Genomic DNA, 20,389 nt, shown 5'->3' with positions numbered 1-20,389 from the left:
TTGGAGTTGGCTCCAGTCGATAAACAAGTGGCTGCGCTAGCGCAGTAGGCAGCGGGGGGTTGAGGGTTTTTCATTGATGCGGCGTTATACTACAATGGACATGTAAATGGCAAGGAGGAAAAATTGGAGGGTAATAATAGAGATTTTTTTCAGGAGGAAAAATATAAGAGGTGATTCTAAAATTGTGAAATTAAAAAAAAAGTACATAATTGTTTCGCCGATGCTGAGGCTTCTTCAAGTTAATTTTCTGTTTCGACATCTGTCGAAACGATTTGCAAGCTCTGCTTTGTATCTACAAAGCAGAGCTTGCAAATCGACTTATTCAGGTAACAACATTTGAACATTGATGGAAAAATTAAAAAAACTAAAAACATCCATATAAACTTTTTACATAGACGTACAACTTTTCTTCCGCCGTTTTTTTTCCGAAATTCGAGGGGTTAATTGTAAAAAACTGGTTATACATTTATGATTCCAAGTATTGTCCATCGCTGGCCACTACTTTGTCCCATCTTTCGGGCAGCGTACGAATCCCGCGTTGAAAAAACTGGTCATCATACGAATCAATCCAATTTTTTACTTCTTTTTAAGACCGGAAGTGATGGTCAACCAGGCCGGGTGCCATTGATCGGAACAAGTGATAGTCCGAGGAAGCAATATCTGGAGAATATGGCGGGTGGGTAAGATTTCCTATTTCAATGTTTCCAAGTATGTCTTGACCACTTTCACAACGTGGGGTCGAGCATTGTCATGCTGCAAAATCACTTTATCATGTCTCTCGTTGTATTGCGGCCGTTTGTATTTCAATGCCTGTGATTTTTTCAGTCGGTTTCAAGAACTCATAATACACTAAGCCGAGCTGGTCCAACCAAATACTGAGCATGACCTTGGAACCGTGAATATTCGGTTTGGCCTTCGACGTGGAAGCATGGCCGGGATATCCTCATGATTTTCTGGTTTTAGGATTATCGTAATGAACCCATGTTTCCATAGTCACAATGCAATGCAGAAATCCCTTCCGTATTTTCCTTGCAAGCAGCTCTTCACAAGCAAACAACCGCCGTTCAACATCTCTCGGCTTCATCTCGTACTGCACTCGATTTCCTTGTTTCTGAATCATTCCCATGACTTTCATGCGTTTTTAAATGGCTTGTTGCGTCACGCCCAATGATCCTGCCAATTCTAGTTGCGTTTGACACGAGCCTTGATCAAGTAATGCCTCCAATTCTGCATCTTCGAAAACCTTTTCTCTTCCATCGCCATGCTGGTCTTCGACGTCAAAATCACCATTCTTGAAGCGTCGAAACCACTCTCGGCACGTTCTTTCACTAATGGAGGCCTCCCCATAGGTATTTGAGAGCAATGAGCCTCAGCGGCAGATTATCAATGCTGGTGGATATGTCTCAGATCTGCCAGAGCTGGGAGGATGAGACTCAAGAGGACATTTAGTTGAAAATCTGATGAAAAAAATTGCAATTGCGTTCTGGAATTTGCCAAACACTAGTGTATTTGTTAACAGATAAGTTTCAATCAATCACATAATATGCAGAATCACCGAATCACGTGAAGAGTGCAAGTGAACAGCTTGGAAATCATACCTGCTGAATCATACGAAATTAGAAGCAATAAAGCCAAAAGATAGGACCTTGTGGTAAACAACAAAGAAATAACCTTCAATTTTGGAAATGGTCAAAAAATTGAAAATGCTATTAATCGAAAATAATTCCCATTAATACTTAGGTTCCCATGATGGTATAATGAATTGGTAACTAATGTATTATTACAAACTGAAGAATTCTTCCATATGCTTCAATATTATGTCCCCCATAATTATGAATAAAGTAGAAACATAGAAAGGATCATAATAATTGATGATACGATAAATGCTATTAATATGGCTGCCGATTTCACGATATAATATACCAACATCACAGTAGGCAATAATTCTACCTCTATTAAACACAATATCATCATATTATAATCTCACCTTGTTAATTTCATGATTGATGTTGTGTTGAGTATTTCTTTTTGTTATGTCTGGGTTTCCAACCTTCAATATTTATGGATCGAATTTTCAAGCTTCAAGCAACAATGCAACAGCCGACCTAGATCTTTTAGTCCTGAATGGAAAATGCTATCTGAACTATTATCTACACCTGAGTTATTCGAAGACCGAGTTTATCCTCCGTCCCAACCTTCCCTATTTATAGTCCCCAATATTGTATATACATATCGTTGTAATCAAAGTAGATAACTGCAACTAGTTGTACAATTTTTGGAGGTTCACAAGTAAAAGTTGATGATTTTCTTTCATCCCAACACTTCAATGACACTTATGACATTATGAATCAGTTCATTTTGCTTCCGTGATGTTATTACTCAGGGATATTTCACAATTAGGGAAGAGGGAGTAATGAACATAATTCCCTATTCATCCTTAAGGTAATATTACACGATAACTTAAAATATTTATCACGGTGAAGTTAGTGATTTTCTTTCATCCTAATACATAATCACTTCAATGACACTTATGAATCATTTTGCTTCCTTGGTGTTATTACTCTGGGGAATTTTACCTTGTTAATTTCATGATTGAATTTGCGTTGAGTATTTCTCTTTGTTGTGTCTGGGTTTCCAACCTTCAATATTTATGGATCGAATTTCCAAGCTCTGAGCAACAATGCGACAGCCGACCTAGATCTTTTAGTCGTGAATGGAAAATGCTATCTTAACCTTTACACCTGAGTTATTCGAAGACCGAAACTTGGGCAGTTTATCCTCCGTCCCAACCTTCCAGGAAAATTAGTCCTTACACTGCAGTCAGTAATTTATAGCCACTCTCGACTAAAGCAACCCCCTCTGTTCAATCCCCTGAACTAAAATTAATCCTCCATCCCCCAAATTCCCCAAGTTCTCTGTTTATTGTCGGATATTATTATGCTCTCTCGGGTGAGTTTGAGTTCAGGAACGTTTGTATAATTGTATATATACATTCCATCAGTTTCGTAGTAGCTACTCATTAGCATTTGCAACTACATTGCTACTGTTTCTCGAAGATTAAAATAAAATATTCAGAACATTGTTTTGTCGAGAGCAAAAAATAATTTTTGAAGTGAATAATTGATACCCTTTCGAGAATTTTAGCAATTAATGCATTGGATAAAATAACATTCATTTTCAGAATATTTCTCGAGCACTACTGGCGTTGAATTTGTTAGCAAAATTATTTGCTACCAAAACGTAAACCTTGATACAAAATGGCGAATGCGCTAATATTAAAATTCACCTGTGGCAGTCGAGAGCGTAGATATTGGTTGGGTATGAGGGTAATTACCCCCACCCAAGACTTTCAAAATATAAAATTTCAGAATTCTCGCCAAGACGAAGAACGAACATTTTTCTATAAGTATGAAATTTTGTTTCGATTATATCCCTTCTTCTTCCCTAAGAAAAAACTCTAACTGACAAAGAAACTAACACCAGTAACACCTAGAAGCAGCTATTCAAATTTTGAATTTTTTTGGTAGAACATAGATAGTATAGCAAGGAGTAAATGATTGAATTTGGGGGAAAAATTGTGAAGGATTTTTCATGTGAACATTTTTTGTTACTTGAATATTGTAGTCGTTTTTTGCAAGTTTTTTAAATTTTACAACAAACCAGCTGTTCGAGGAGATCCAAAGTCGATATTTAGTTGTTGTTAAAATGCCTAGAGCTAACCGTACAAACAGAAATCCAACTACCTACTGTCATGAGATGTTGTCAAGCGTGATTTGATAATGCACAAAATCGAAGAAGACTAGGCACCGGACGTCGAAGGGGCACAAATGAAGTTCAAGATCGACGTCTAAAACTTATGGCCATTTGTGACCAATTTGCGACAACTCGATCTTTGGCTGATGAGTGGTTAGGATAACAAGGCCATCCTGTAACTGTCTGACCGGTTTAACGCCGGATAAGTTATTTTGGACTGCAACATTATCGACCTCATTTTGTCTTACATCTGAAGGTTGAGCATCGCCGGCAACGATTACAGTGGTGCAGAGAACGTCAATATTGGAATGTGAAATGGCATCAGGTCGTCTTGTCTGATGAATCTCGATTCTCCTTGGGTGCACATGGTGACCGAAGAAGGGTTAGACGACGTCGGGGAGAAAGACGTGAACCTCAGTTTGATGTTGAGCATCATGTACACTGGACAGTAGACGTTATGGTATGGGGTGCTATTTTATATGCAAGTAGGTCACCTTTAGTCTTTATTGGAGTTAACATGACAGCACTGCGTTACCTCCAAGAAATAGTGGAGTCATTATTTCAACAGGATAATACCCGACCTTATGTTGCCAGAGTTAGTTTAAACTTTTTCAAAGCGATCCATGTAAATATTTTGCCATGGCCGCCCAGATCCCCCGATCTTTCGTCCATAGAGCATTTTTTGTGTAATTTTTCCTCTTTTTCACCCGATGAGGACTCAGTATGAACTTAATACGTCAGCAATCCGGCACATCTCTATACTTGTTTTGTAATAATATCAGTTTAATATCAAACTGATCAAATGAATCTTGTTGTTATTCTTCAGAAAGACAATCCATCATTATTCCTGGATCATACTTTCTGTGTTGGAAACAGGACAGAACAGGATTTCATTAATATTCTGTTTGTGCTTGATTTGCTCGTAGTTCTCATACTCTACAAATACTATTCTGGATCCCTATAATCCATCCCAAATCCGCAGAGGATTTGAAACATAGATGAAGAGAAGAGACGTTGATATTTCAAATACTGAGGCTAATTCCTTAATCATGAGGATTTTAATGGATATCTCGCTAGTGGTAGATATTAATTTCAAAGTGGATTATTTTCAATTTCCGTTTTTCTTTGCAGACAAGCTTCATGAAACAGATTAAGTTTTCATCATTGCTGGAATTCAGGGCATATTTAAATATACAATCCATATAAATGAAAAATGGAGTAAAAACTTAGGAATGAAATGAATCATACCTAGCAATGAACAGAGAAAAAGCCTTAAAATTTTTTTATATATTTATTATATACAAAAAACATATCACAAAAATAAATAATGTATGAAAATGATTTCACATCAGTAAACTAAAATTAAATGAAAGTACATACACTATGGCACCAAATATTTACAACTAGATCAACTACTTAAATAATAATGAATATATCTTCATGAAAATACAAGTATAAAATAATATACAACTCGTGAAGAAGTTATAAGAGGCAAGAAAAATGTTGTTGTATAACACAGTAGGCAATGAAGGAACCATATGGCAAGTAAGAATTGATACTATCATGTAAAATATTTCATAAAAATGGTAAAAAAAGGTAAGAACTTACTATATTGTGTTGAAATAATAAACTGAAATATAATTCTATTGAAACTTAAGTAGAACTTTCAGGAATTCAAAGCTTCATCTAAATATAATACACAAGCTTTTATCGAAATTATATACAAATATCTACAATCAGGGTATTGCTAAATCCAGCAAAGAGTTTCATGGTTTTTTTTTCTCAAAGAAATGTGGTGGATTCACATCGTGAATTAAATATCAGGAACTATATCATATTTATACAGATAAATGTTGAATGATCCTCCTGTTTTTCTAAGTCAGTATTACCAATATGGTAAAACTTTTGAAACCTTCCAATCTTATATTATGGTTTCCCCACCAGGTCCCTTCAAATGGTGCAACCTAGGTTTCCTATGAGGATGAGCTCTGATAGAATGCCTGCTGCTGGTACTCAAATTGCTAGAGATTGAGTTTTGTGGTTGGGGTACATATCGCAAAACTGGCAACGTTGCAACTTTCAGTGGCGGTTGTTGCTTAGGTCCAAGTTTCTTCAGAACCGATCTCCAGGCTGTGACAGTCTTGAAAGACCATATCCAGAACACTGTGCTTACTCCAACAAACAATGACATGAGGTACCGGATCAAGAAGGCCCATAAAGCCGGTTTTGCACGTCCGGTAACCCAAAGCTCACGTTCGTTGTACTCGTAGTAGACGGTGGCCATTACACAGAAAGTTGGGATAGCGTACAAGGTGCAGATGGCGCCTAAGAAGTCACTTTCTTTCCTTGGTGTGGCAGCAGTGAGAGGAGCAGCGGCAGATTGGGCAGGTTTTTTGATAACGCAAATGCAGCCGAAGATGAGTAAGGTTATTCCAACGGCAAAGTAGGCGATGTCCGGGAGTAAGACAAGGCTTAGGAGAGTGTCTGAGTTTTTGTTGCCAACGTAACAGGTTCCTGGAAAAAAAGATAAATAATTAGGATTCATGTTTCTGAAATATCTGATAAGTTATAAGTTCATGTACAGTTTCTAGCAATACTTCTAAATCTCCTAAAGTTTGTTTTGTCTTTGTCATCGTACTCCTAAAAGCATTTTTCAAAAAGACTGCTAGAGGGTACGCAGAATTCTGTTTGTCGCTAAGTTGGGGCAACTGTCCACTATGTTCACGCGGAGATTAAGCGTCCTTTAAAATTTCGTTTGCATACAGTACTCTTTTCTATGACTATTTTCAAGAGAATTGTTTGAATCAACGTTGATTTAACAAATGGGTTGTGTTGAAAGCAAATAAACTTTATTATTATTACTATTATTATTACTGTTCCAGACATATAGTCCCCAATATTGTATATGGATTTCGATGTAATCAAGGTAGATAACTGCAGCAAGTTGTACAATTTTTGGAGGTTTACGAGTAAAAATTAATGATTTTCTTTCATCCCAACACTTCAATGACACTTATGACATTACGAATCCGTTCATTTTGCTTTGATGGAGTTATAACTCTTGGAAATTTTACAATTAGGAAGAAGGAGTAATGAACATAATTCCCTATTCATCCTTAAGGTAATATTTCACGATAAACTAAAATATTTTCAAGTAAAAGTTAATGATGGTCTTTCCTCCCAATACATAAACACTTCAATGACACTTATGACTCAGTTCATTTTGCTTCCATGGGAGAATTTTTCAATTAGAGAAGAGGGAGTAATGAACATAATTCCCTATTCATCCTTAAGGTGATATTACACGATAAACTAAAATATTTACGAGTGAAAGTTAATGATTTTCTCTCATCCCAATACATAAACACTTCAATGACACTCATGAATCAGTTCATTTTGCTTCCATGGGGAAATTTTACATTTAGGAAAGAGGGAGTAATAAACATAAATCCCTATTCATCCTTGAAGTAATATTACACGATAAACTAAAATATCTACAAGTAAAAGTTAATGATTTTCTTTCATCCCAGTACCTAAACACTTCAATGACACTTATGAATCAGTTCATTTTGCTTCCATGGGGGAATTTTAGAATTAGGGAAGGGGAGTAACGAACATAATTCCCTATTCATCTTTAAGGTAATATTACACGATAAACTAAAATATTTCCCCTGGAAAGACCCTCCAATCTCATATTTATCTCGCCAACAATCTTCCAAATCCTCATTATCATACCACCGAAGACCAGCATCTCCACCTTCTCGACCCACACGGTATGCCCAACACAAAAAAAAAAACAAGAAACCAGGCCCCCATTGTTCGTCTCACCACCTTTAGCATACGTCGCACAGTAGCCCATTGTCTCCATAATTAAGGACGTCTGGACTTGGGACTCGGAACAAACGCGCAGCGAGATGAAATTTCGCGACCAGATATATTATTCCTTTGACGTTTCAATGGAGCGCTATATAAGAAGATTGGGCCACTTGGATGTTTTGGTTTAGCATAATCGGATATGTGATATATTTTATCCGCCCAGCCATGCAGGTATTTGTGTTTTGCATATCGTCTATGCTGCACCGGCGACGGGAAAGAGTGGATAATGCTGGACGCAGGGGCGTAGTAGGCAGGGACCGAGTCAGGCAAACTGAGGTTCGAAAATAGTGAATTCAGTTTCAAAGAAAATTTTTGAGTGAAATCGTTCTTACTGCTCACAGACTTTTTCAGACCTTCTCATTACTTTTGACTTGATTTGAATCTCAGAGTAATAAACATAGAGGGCCCATATGTCATTTTCAGTAAGCAAATTTTGTCCCCAACATGAACTATCAAATTTGACGTGAAGCGAGCGGAAATGAAAACATATCAGTGATACGATATTTCACTCAATTCGCGAGTTTCTCCACAAAGTACGCACTTCTTATGATCCATAGTGAATCAACGTTTCATATTAACTCAAAATATATTGAAATGAATACCTAAATATATCAGAAATTCAGAAAACAAACTTCAAGCACGCCAAACGAAGTGAAGCAACTGATGACACTAGGAGAGCAAAAGTTGCCAAACCTTGGATTTCAGCAGGTAGATACAGAAAATAATAAATATTCTGCTTATTATAAATTCGACAATTGGGAAAAATATCGGACAAATTTTCATATTCAATCGGGAGTCACTCAAATAAATAATAAAAATATTTCATTCAAAATAATATACATCCATAACGATATAGTAAAACCTTTCTACTGAAAAGTCAAGTGGATATACAAGGTGTTTCCGAGATGCAGGTTGTTGAAGTTTGTTTTTTTATTTCAAGTTTTTTCTCATAGGCCCTTGACTTCATTACATATTCAACTTAAATTTGGTATAGATAATCCAATTTTGCACATTTGATATGATAATTTTGAATACAAATCTACAAGGTATTAATTTTTATGGAGCAGTGTTCAAATGAAAAAAATTGTGCTTTACTGAATAATTTTTTTTTTAATTTCAAATTTTATATCGCTACTAAAAAACCCATTACTATCAACCTAAGTATTGGATGCTTTGATACTGCCAGAAACTCGAAGGATACTGGTAAAGAATCCAAAATGAAAAAGAAAAAAACACACCAAAAAAAACCAGACATAACAGTTGTGGGAGTAGAAGAATTGAACCTTGATCTCTCCAATGAATTCGTTTTGATTCCATCACGATTAACATGAAGAATAATTCTTCCTCGGAGTCCACACATATCACCGACATTCCAACCTCAAAAAAACGCGTTACTATATCCAGCTCTAAATCGCATCTGTCACTCCGCCAAGTTGATTATTTCCAAGATTAATGTACAGCCTCATGAATAAAACGAAGATATTTAACGATTACTTATTACGATGCAGTACGCAGAAGTTAGCGAGTTAATTTTTTCGCATGACTCGAGAAGTCTCTACGTTACGAATCATTTTACGAGATATTTATCTTCGTAATAAGATCTGATGCATTCCATCAGCTTTTATGCATAAAATCTTGGCAATGATGATGACCAAATCACTGTTATTATATGTGGCAACTGCTTGATGTTGTTTTAAGATGTCCCCTGGTTGTGCAGTGGCATAATGATTGGTCTTGGTTGTCGACACGGTCGTTTAGAAAAAATTGAGTGGGATGTCGAGATGAGATTGAGATCACGCAGAGGATTGTTGCGTATTTGCGAATGAGTTTTTGCGGTGCTGGTAATTTTTTTTATTTTCCGGCGAAGCAGGGAATGGCCTACGTGGTTTCGAGACAATTGGCGAGGTATCTGATGACCAAATACGTTTATGGGGTTTTTAATGTATGAGGGATTGCCACCACGTGGCTTTCCGCGTTTCAAACTTTTGTTATCCTTGCATTTCCTTTCTGGCGGTTCTGAGATGACCAAACTTTGTACGGTGTATGAAGTTATAAATTCACTTCATCTTATTTCTCTTTTCGAAGCTAATAAGTAGAGAGCAGCGCTGTACGACGGTCGATTATTTTTTCACAAAATTATAGTTTTAACTCTTTTGTGATGATTCTGTGTAGGTTTGTTCCACGAATATTTCAATAATAATGAATTATGGTTGATAACATTCTAGTAATAATATGTGCCCTTCTTTTTGAATGAAAAATTACTGGAGTTGAAGAAATCCACATTTTTGAGTTTCCAAAAAAAAAACAAGAAAACCCAGATATATCGTCGCCAATATTGTATATGGATTTCGATATTTATGTCATCAATCCTAAGCTGTAGCTAGTTGTACATTTTTGAAGATTTACAAATAAAATCTAATGATTTTTCTTCATCTCAATACATAAACACTTCAATGACACTTATGACATCATGAATCAGTTAATTTTGTTTCCGTGGTGTTATAACTGTGGGGACCTTTACAATTAGGGAAGAGGGAGCAATGAGCATAATTCCCTATTCATCCTTAAGGTAATATTACACGATAAATTAAAATATTTAGAAGTAAAAGTTAATGATTTTCTTTCATCCCAATACATTAATTCTTCAATGACACTTATGAATCAGTTAATTTCACTTCCATGGTGTTATTACCCTGGGGAATTTTGCAATTAGGGAAGAGGAAGTCATGAACATGATTCCCTATTGATCCATAAGGTAATATAACACGATGAACTAAACTATTTTCAAGAAAAATTTAATGATTTTCTTTCATCACAATACATAAACACTTTGATGACACTTATGAATCAGTTAATTTTGCTCTAATGGTGTTATTTACTTTTACTTCTGGGAATTTTACTATTAGGGAAGTGGGAGTAATGAACATAATTCCCCATTAATAAGTAGAGAGCAGCGCTGTACGACGGTCGATTATTTTTTTACAAAATTATAGTTTTAACTCTTTTGTGATGATTATGTGTAGGTTTTTTCACGAATATTTCAATAAGGATAATGAATTATGGTTAATAACATTCTAGTATTAATATGTACCCTTCTTTTCAAATGAAAAAATACTGAAGATGAGAAAATCGACATCTTTTTAAGTTTCCAAAAAAAAAAACAAAAAACCCAATAATTCCTTAAAGCGTTTTTTTCCAACTTATCCAATTCCAGTATTGTCTCGAGTGTGCCGATAAAAGGAATAAACCTCCAAATGTATATTAGCGGTTTATTCCACCTCCAGCATATTTACATCGGGAAAATACCTCAGGGCATCCAACCTCTATACCCGTCACTGATGTCGCAACAAGTTTCTGAGTAATGCGTCGGCTTGGTATCGTCTGGAGCTGCAAAAGAACCGGCAGCTGTTTTGCATACGAGCCGATTCAATTCTCTCTCTCGTTATGGCACTCAATGGTGACAAGAAATGGCCGCCTCGAAAAAAGAATCTCGTTAATCGAAAATCCCAACCATGATTCCTCTAGAGTTGTAGGAGGCAGGACCGGCGCGAGCAATTTTGGCGCCTGAAGCAGAGAATTTTTTGGCGCCCCTGCTGAAGAAGTATTAACAAACAAACCCCCTCTCACCAACAAAAAATTTATAGATAGATTTATCTAGCGTTTTTGCTAATCGTTTCTTTCTAAAGTCGTTTCCACTGGGTTTCTTTTTTTTGAACATTTTTACCTGCAATAAATTCTTAGATTTCTTGGACGCCGATGAACAATGCGTAAGTAATATATCTGATTCTCCCATTCACTAGATACTGCGTACGATCGATGGAAGATTACCTATCACACCACAATATACAAAGGGCGGTAAAGCATGCAAAGCTTCGAAAACTCAATGGGATTGAAAACATATGTTCCGCTGAAAATATTTAGCATTTATCAGTAACTAGTTTCAAATACATAATCGTAGGAATTTTCTATATTATTATGTTGAATGTGTGAACAACTTCCACGTAATTCGAAGTGTTGTTTTTCGTCTTTGTGAAATACATTCCATCCCTCATTCAATTAGGGTGATAGGCAATGCTGCTTATATTGGTTGGGTTGCCATGTGTTATTTATTGAACAGGCAGCTTAGTAAAGACGGTTTCGAGATTTGTATAGCAGGGAATGTTGATCAACTCAGCAAAGCGGACCAACCTCATATTGTTTTTAAGAATAAAGACTAAATTTTTTCAGAAATATGAAAGGGCGGCCACAAACTGGGGTAAATTGCCGCCCCTCGAAAAGAGGCGCCTGAAACAGTCGCTTCACTTTTTCACCCCTAACGCCGGCCCTGGTAGGAGGTATAAGAACCGTATTCTATGACTTTGCGTCCTCGACAATAGTTAACAATTTCGAGAGGTAGTTCACACAGAGGCCAGAGTTTCTACTTTATTTCACAGTTGTGACTTGTGATTTGAAAATTGTAAATTGTAAATAAAAATAATAAAATATTGAAGCATTGAGGTGAAGTTAGGAAGTTTTGGACGCTCGTTCATGGATTAGACGTTTATGGAAAACTGATCATAATTTTGTGCTGAAAATTTGCATGTTGGGGTTTGAGTCAATGATCTTTCTCCCTGAAATATTTTCACTTTTCTACAACTTCCGGTTACACCGGAAACAGACTTCTACTTCCTTATTTCAAATGGCACACCCAGTATATTATTGCATCTTCAGATAGATATTTCGCAGAAAAAGTTTTTTTCGAGAAAACCTTTTTCATTTTCGACTCTGAAAATACGTAGTATTATAAGACTGTTTACGGTTCAGACTAAAAATGCACAGGGTGTTCATCAGAAGATTATGAACTTGAACAACCCAAATTTATCAAAACTCAAGATTTTCAAATTAGAACCTATATTTTGTTATTATTTCAGTCAATTCTACGTATAAAAAGAGGAGGGGTCACTTAAGAATACACTTACAAAACATATTGCTCCGAGGAAATATTTAATGGAAAATGAGTCGATATAAAAGGAAACAGCTTTTTCAATACGGACCAATTACCTGTTTGAAGAATCCAATTAAAACCGGTAATTACGATGGCTAACCTGCCATTTACCTGTTATTCATGGTGGAAGTTGCAATGACAATCTTCAAGTGAATTGAACGGCTGTTTCTTCGATTCAATTGGTAAATCAATGCCTGATGAATACTTCTAAACATACATTATTCATGATACCGACGTCCTCAGAAAGTTCATCATCTCTATCCCTCAAAAAAAGATGTTGAAAGCCAGTTTATATTATATTTAATGATTTCATTACTATCAGGACCAGTTTTTTGGCCGAAATTCAAAAGTGTACTGAAAAAAACACGTTAAATTATAGGGTTTTCTCACATATTATGATTGCTGTTAATGATTTCATTTGCATTCTTATTATCCGTAATTATTGGTTAAAAATGCCTAACCTCATTAAAAAACCATCAAGAAAAATGTGAACAAGAAAGCTGAATGAATCAAATGATGGCGCCCCTTGAATTTACAGTTTGTTTTATTCTTACGAACCAAAAAACAGAAATGACTTACAATCTTTATATTTGATACTGAAAAATATATGTATTTTGGAAAATATAGAAAACAGTGACGAATTTGAGTATTAATCATTTCTTTGAAAATTTATTGTGAAACTCACTTTGAAATATTCGTTTTTTTTTTATCATTCTATTTCGAGAAACCTGGACAAGTATGTGTTCGATAATTTATTCTCGCAATTATCAGAATTACGTGTTCCTAATTGCTTTTGCATTGTATCAATAATCCTTATAATAAAATGAGAAAGAATCATTTTCGTTTCAATACAATCATCTACTTTCTACCAGGCAACCCAAAATACATCCTTCGAAGTGTCAAATTATACTCTTATAGTCTTTTTTTTATTTCCGTACGATTTTTTCTGAAATATTTCGTTGTATAAACCCATAGAGTATTGCACATAGATAAAGGAAGTATAAGCAATTCTTACATGTCCCCAACATGGTTAGATTACGTTGAAGGATTGTGATATATTTTCAAATCCACAATTTCACTATATCGTTATGAATGTATGTATATTATATTGAATGAAATATATTTATTTGAGTGATCCTCAATTGAATATGAAAATTTGAATATTTGGGATCCGATCTTTTTCCTAATTATCGAATTCATAATAAGCAGAATTTTTATTATTTTCTGTATCTACCTGCTGAAATCCAAGGTTTGGCAACTTTTGCTCTCCTAGTGTCATCGGTTGCTTCACTTCGTTTGGCGCGCTTGAAGTTTGTTTTCTGAATTTCTGTTATATTTAGGTATTTATTTCAATAAATTTTGAGTTAATATGAAACGTTGATTCACTATGGGACATAAGAAGTGCGTTCTTTGTGGAAAAACTCGCGAATCGAGTGAAATATCGTATCACTGATATGTTTTCATTTCCGCGCGCTTCATGTCAAATTAGATAGTTCATGTTGGGGACAAAATTTGCTCACTGAAAATGACATATGCTCTCTCTATCTATATTTATTACTCTGAGTATAAACCTTATCATGACAATAATGATACAACATCAAATATATCCAATTTGGTGCCCTTATATAATATCCACAGATCCTCTTTTATATAAATACAGATTTAATTTCCAATCATAAACAAAACATGACTTATACAACCTCGTTCTTTTCTATCAAGTTACCCATCTAATTCTTTTTAAGGAAAATCAACAATACTTTCCTCTTTGTTGAATTGCCTGATAAACCAATAAACTGAAGAAGCTTTCACTGCAATCGTTTTCCCCTGTGCACATTAGTTTCTTCCACATCAACACGTGTCACTTCCCAAGTCATCATACCGTGCAACTCAATTAAGCTCAATCAGAGAAAACATTAATTACAAGATGTCAGCTATGTCGGCGTCCTTAGATCTTTTCCGGACCGCACAAAGATGATATTTATGGAACTTGGTTGGGTAGGCTCCCAGGAAATACAAAATGAAGTGTGGACTGTATAAGCCTACATAAAAAGCTTTCAAGTCGATTAAGAAATGCGATATTAAGTTGATGGAGAAAGGGTTTGACAGTTGCTTGGCTCTGTTACTATGTAATGGCGGTTTTTTCGATTCACAGAGAATTCTAGAGACTTGATCTTTTTTCATTCAAACACTTCGTTCTCGATAAACATAATATATAGTCTAAAAAACCGTGTACTCCAGTCTCACCTCATATTAAGCCAATTTAAAAATCCCCGTACTGATGCATAGATGGCGGTGCCAATATTAAATCCATATGATTTTTAGTTAGTACCAACTTTCGGACGATACGTGTCGAAATTTGACAGCAGTCCGACCATTAATTTGTGAGATATTGCATTCTAAGTGTAGCTACTTTTGTTAAAGGGTAAAAAATACAGTTGAAGCAGTATATTGGCTCGATGAAGAGTTTCTAGGGTCTGCACCAGGAAAATCAACCATCATTGATGTCTAAACCTCATTTTTCTGAAACTCTTTCTTGTAGGCGCATTTGTCTACACCACAGAAAGGTTCCGGGCCGATGAAAGGAGTTTGTGCCTCTTTTCTGGCAAGGTTGTTGGCCTCCTCATTCCCTCTGATTACCGAGGGGCTGGGAACCCAGACTAAAAAGACCCTGTTATTCATACTTCTTCCCCAATCTAACACTATAACATAGATACTTAGTAAATTCAATCAAAAGTCGATAAATGTTTTGGGGGTGGTTGAACTATTCTTCCTTGATATCTATTTCAAAATATCTTTGCTTCCAAGAAGATTTTCGTTCATGTCTAGCTACCATTTATTGTTTTCACCTTATCCTTGTGAAATCAACACTTAAACAGTTATTTCCACCTCTCACTTGAACCCTATAATCGAAACATCCATACAGTTCCACACCTTGAATGGTGAAAATCACATTCCAATACAACATCAACTTACCAACACACCAAAAACACAAACAGACATAACGAAAGAGACAACCTACATTTGCAGCGCTATATTCCGGAACTATACACAAGCTCAAAACGTTTCGAAAGCACCGCCAACCGTTCGTTTCATCATTAATTACAATATTTAATGAATAGGAACAATCCGCTATCATTTTGCTCCAACTTTTAATTCAACAAGGGAATAAGTATAGGTTTCTGCTTTTCGTGGAGCAGTTAGCAGATGAAGAACTGGATAAATAATTTATTCTACGAGAGCTACGGGCATTACTTTCAGATCGGGCGTTGATAGGTTGTTATTACGAGAACGAGTTGGAATTTTATTCGCAAGAAATATGGACTAGGTACTGTTTGTTGTTGAGTTATCGCAGAGCTTTGTCAATTATTCAACAACGGGAGATGTTGAGGAGAAGTGTTGATTTGAGGGAGGGGAAGTGGAATGTGAATCTCATCGGAAATGGTTATATTGATAGTCTGGGGAATTGACATCGGAGATATTTAGTGACATGCGGTTGGCAGCAGTGGTTTGAGCGTTACCACCTCGATTACCTTTTGATATTGAAGTAAGAGCCTGTGGACGCCAGATTAATGTAATAGTGTAAAAGGGGAATCTCTCATTTTCCATTGAACCCCCCAATTAGGAACACCCTGTATATTTTATATGGCAAGAAATATCCCTACATCTCCTCGTGGTTCTCACTGAACCATAAATTGAATAATAAAATTAGTAGCCTCCAATTGCAAAATTTTTTTGACAATTATTAATGTGCAGAACTAATACAGCTAATTGATTTAGTGATCAAGTAGGTAAAGTAAAAAAAAAGAGTTTTACATTGAAAATATAATGATCATTTCGTAAAACAAATTGAAGGGCATCCACCCGTTATCTTTTTACAACGTTGTCAAACTGTATCACAAGACCACCTCAATACGCTCTATTAGTGTGACGTCACACACAGCAATTTTTGGTTTCTCCTGTCAGTGTTTGGAATCCAAACAAATAAATTGTCATTCAAATTAGTACGGTGTCGTTGAAGGAATTGGCTTATTTTCATGAATGAGAGTATTTGAGGAACGATTTCAGTATTAATTGATAGACAGAAGGAACGAGGTTGATACCAGTAAGTTTGAATCCTGTATCATTCCCCAGATTTTGTAAAAAGCCGTGTTTATTAGTTGAACTTCAAGTTCGAACTTACTGGCATTAATCTCGTTCCTTCTGTCTATCGATTAATAGTAAAATCGTTCCTCAAATAATTTTATTTATCAAAATAAGCCAATTTTTTCAACGACAACGTACTAATTTGAATGACAATTTGTTTGTTTGGATTCCGAACACTGACAGGAGAACTAAAATGGCGGTGTGTGACGTCATCACTAATTGAGAGTATAGACGTCTATCTATGGCTCCAGAATGAGATAACTCGACACAAGGCAAGTAATACCAACCACCCACAGCGTGAAAATGCGAGTGATTGTTTCCTGATCCGGCATGACTGAAGACCACGCCATTTAATGGAGTATGACGGCGATTTCTCAAAGACGAATTCCGTCAACACTTCGTCCTCTTCTCCGCTCCTGATGCATTCCACGCGAGTTTCGAAGACGTCCGAAATACGAGATGACAACCGGACAAGCGAAGAGCCGTCGAGATTGAGCGGTAACGCTCAATCTGCAGGAATGCCAACCGCAAGAATCGCGCTATTCACTATTCGCCTCGTAAAGCTATTTTTAATTATCGAATGAAATTTAGGAATTTTCAAATCAAAAAAATTGGAGAAGATGACTAATAAATCAAACAACCAAATGAACAAGATGACTTACGTATCTACGTTTCGGAATTTTGTATTTTATTACATTCGATCCTCATCAGAGCATTACCAAATTTATAAAATGAAATTTGTCCATAAGTGTCATCGATGTGAAGAACAAACCCGAACTGAAAATTGTTTGAAATGTCCCATTGAGTTTAGGCATTAATGACGTTACTTATTTATGTAAGCGCCATTATAGGCACTTAAGGTATTAAAGACTTCACACCTATTGGGATTTTGGCCATCCAGAAAAAAAAAGAATTTTAGTTTGTACCACCTTAACGAGAATGTAAAATAATATAAATAATAAATAAATAATTTTCCGGAGAATGAATCTAATGATAATTCCAAAAATAAACAAGAAACCTAACAAATCAAATAACAATTAATGAAAACAAAAACAAATATATCAATGTAAAGAGTCAAGATGACAACTGACGAAACGTCGAGATTGAGCCGTAACGAAACGCTTAATCCTCAGGAATGCCAACCTCACGGATCCACGCATTGTTTTTCAGACTCTCTCTCGTTTTATATAATCTAGAGCACGCAGCTTCTGGCCAAAGGCCAAGTGTGTCTGCTTTGAGTGGAGGTGACTGATGACGGTTCTTGTTTTCCCGTGCAGCGCTTTTTTACAGCCAGATTTAGGGGATGATTGAGGGGGATTTCCTCGAGGGGTTGTTATAAATTGATATTTAGAAGGTTTCTTTGTTGAGCAGAGGCAATTACTCATTTTAAACTGTCGATACTCAATTTGGTTTATTTTCGATTGAACCCTTTGGGATATTTGGACGGCAATGTTTCAGACTCTAGTGGCATTTTCATTAAAAGTTTCTCACGGAAATTCGTCTGAACTTCAGCGATATATGAAAGTGTTGAAGATATCTTAGACCCAGAGGAAAACTTTTCAATAAATCTTATATCGAAAAGATAAAAGTCTAAACTTAATCATCATTGCAAACTTAAACCTCTATACAGTAATTAGAGGAACATTAGGTTTAAACATCGAAGAACAGAAGTGCATCAGCTAATTAGAACCAATTAAATACTTATACTTTTGCATCTGAGTCGAATCTGAAGAAATAATGAATCAAAAAAGAAATTTTTTTCAAGAAAGAAATCTATAGTTGAATTTAATATACAATTTTAAAACTCACCCTTTATATGCCTTATAAATATCGTTATTTTGAGAGAATTTGAGAAATCTGTCTGATTCAATGAATCTAACGAAAAATTAAGATGATGGCATATGAATAAAAATGAAAAGTACGTGAATGGACAATCTCGAGCAAAAGATCAAAACAATTTCTTCTGAACGGAGACGCACCGCGAGAGAAAATACCTACTTCGTTATATATACTTCTAGAAGCGTATAAATATTGAAGACATCGAAGGGTTCCTACAAACCAATTCTTCATAATTGGAACTGCCCCAAAAAACTGTTATTTCCAAATGAAAACAGTCCCATTACCTGAAGATTCCAAATGGTTGTTGGCAATATTGAATATAAATCATAAAACGAAGACCTACCTGTTAGATCGTCTGCATCAACATCCCTTCGAACAAGAGCCACCACCGTCTGACCTGCTGGTAAGCCCCAGGCGCAGACGTGTAAGATTGTCTCCAGACTCCTCATTTTCTCCGGGCTCCACTGGAGACCTACCCTTGCAACCCACCAGGCACATAAGCAACCCCACCTGAAACAAGAGAAACGTTTAAAATCATGTGGTTGGCAGATTGCTATGATTGATTATATGGGGGAGGTAAGAGCGATCGTTCTAGGGGCTGCAATAAATAATTTGGAAACATTAATATATCATTGCCTCGAAATAACTATTTTGTTATGATGAAAAATTGTTTGAGGATGAAAAATACCGAATAAATCAAGAACTAAATGAACCAAATTCGAAATAAGAAATTTGTGCATAAGTGTCATCGATGTGAAGAAATGACCCGAACTGAAAAATTATTTTTGTGTTTACCTTATGCCCAAGGGACACGAAGTATTCAAATTAAGTCCAAGATCATAATTTACTCGATAATGACTAAGCGATGAAATCAAAATATCAAACTGGTATAAACATAAATTATATTAAATAAGAATACGTACAACAAGATTAAATTTCGGTTATATTGTGTATATTGGTTTTTTTCTACAAATTCCATTGCCGATCAACACCGTAAGAACAAATTCGTCGTATATACGCCATATATACATCATATACGCCATATATACATCATATACGCCGTATATACATCATTCCAACACATTGAAACCCGCTAACCAGGCACCCGTAAAAAACCGAAGTCCCACAAAACACCTCATCAATTAGGTAAAATAACTACTTCCATAGCAATATTCTCTCCTTCGCTAATTATTATTAGCATGTTGCCTAATTTACATCAAAATTTAACGATGGAAACAACCGTTCTCGAAATCTAGAACGCATTAAGCACAGGAAGGCTCCGAAAACACCAGGCGTTCATTAAGTAAACAAGGGAACGATGAAATTAGAGAAGAGGAACTATCACGTTACTGAATAGATCGGAGGTGGATAAACATCATTTGTCCCCTCCAGACACACATAATGTGAGGCTACCGGTGGCCACCTTCGTGTTAGCACATTGACATGTAATCAAGGCGTCCAATTCAAGAAGCTGCTCGTCAAATATTTGGACATATATATACTGCCTTTCTCAATTTTCTCCGGTTATGTGTGGTAGGTAGTTTGTTTAATGTTGTACGCAGTATTTGGTCTTCACTTACTCACTGCCCATATTCATGTGAGAAGTAAATATAACGCGTTTGGAAGTTTGTTGGTTTAAACGTCTCCTTCAACGGTTAAAAAGATGAATGTGGGAAACAAGCGAGGATTCTTAGGCCGTCCAATTATGCAAACATTGTTGGATGTATTCTCAGGCAGATCGAGATCTTATCCTTCCTTCTGTTGGCTTGTTTTCTAGGGACTTCTCGTTGTTGT

At 35.9% G+C, this 20,389-nt stretch overlaps 1 protein-coding gene across 1 annotated transcript in view; it reads right to left on the bottom strand.

The window, feature by feature from the left end:
• Positions 1–5,028: 5,028 nt before the first annotated feature.
• Positions 5,029–20,389, bottom strand: part of LOC123682481 (frizzled-4-like) — a 43,753-nt gene continuing 28,392 nt past the window's right edge. Inside the window, exons 3-4 of the mRNA XM_045621112.1 lie at positions 18,939–19,105; positions 5,029–6,267 (exon numbers count right to left, since the gene is read on the bottom strand). Coding sequence (XP_045477068.1) covers positions 5,675–6,267; positions 18,939–19,105 — 760 coding nt within the window. The 3' untranslated portion in view covers positions 5,029–5,674. The remainder of the gene's footprint in view (positions 6,268–18,938; positions 19,106–20,389) is intronic.

This window comes from Harmonia axyridis, chromosome 6 (assembly GCF_914767665.1).
Source record: "Harmonia axyridis chromosome 6, icHarAxyr1.1, whole genome shotgun sequence".
In the NCBI taxonomy this organism is placed as follows: domain Eukaryota; kingdom Metazoa; phylum Arthropoda; class Insecta; order Coleoptera; family Coccinellidae; genus Harmonia; species Harmonia axyridis.
Note: the sequence above shows the minus strand (reverse complement) of the source record. Positions and strands in the feature narration are given on the sequence as shown.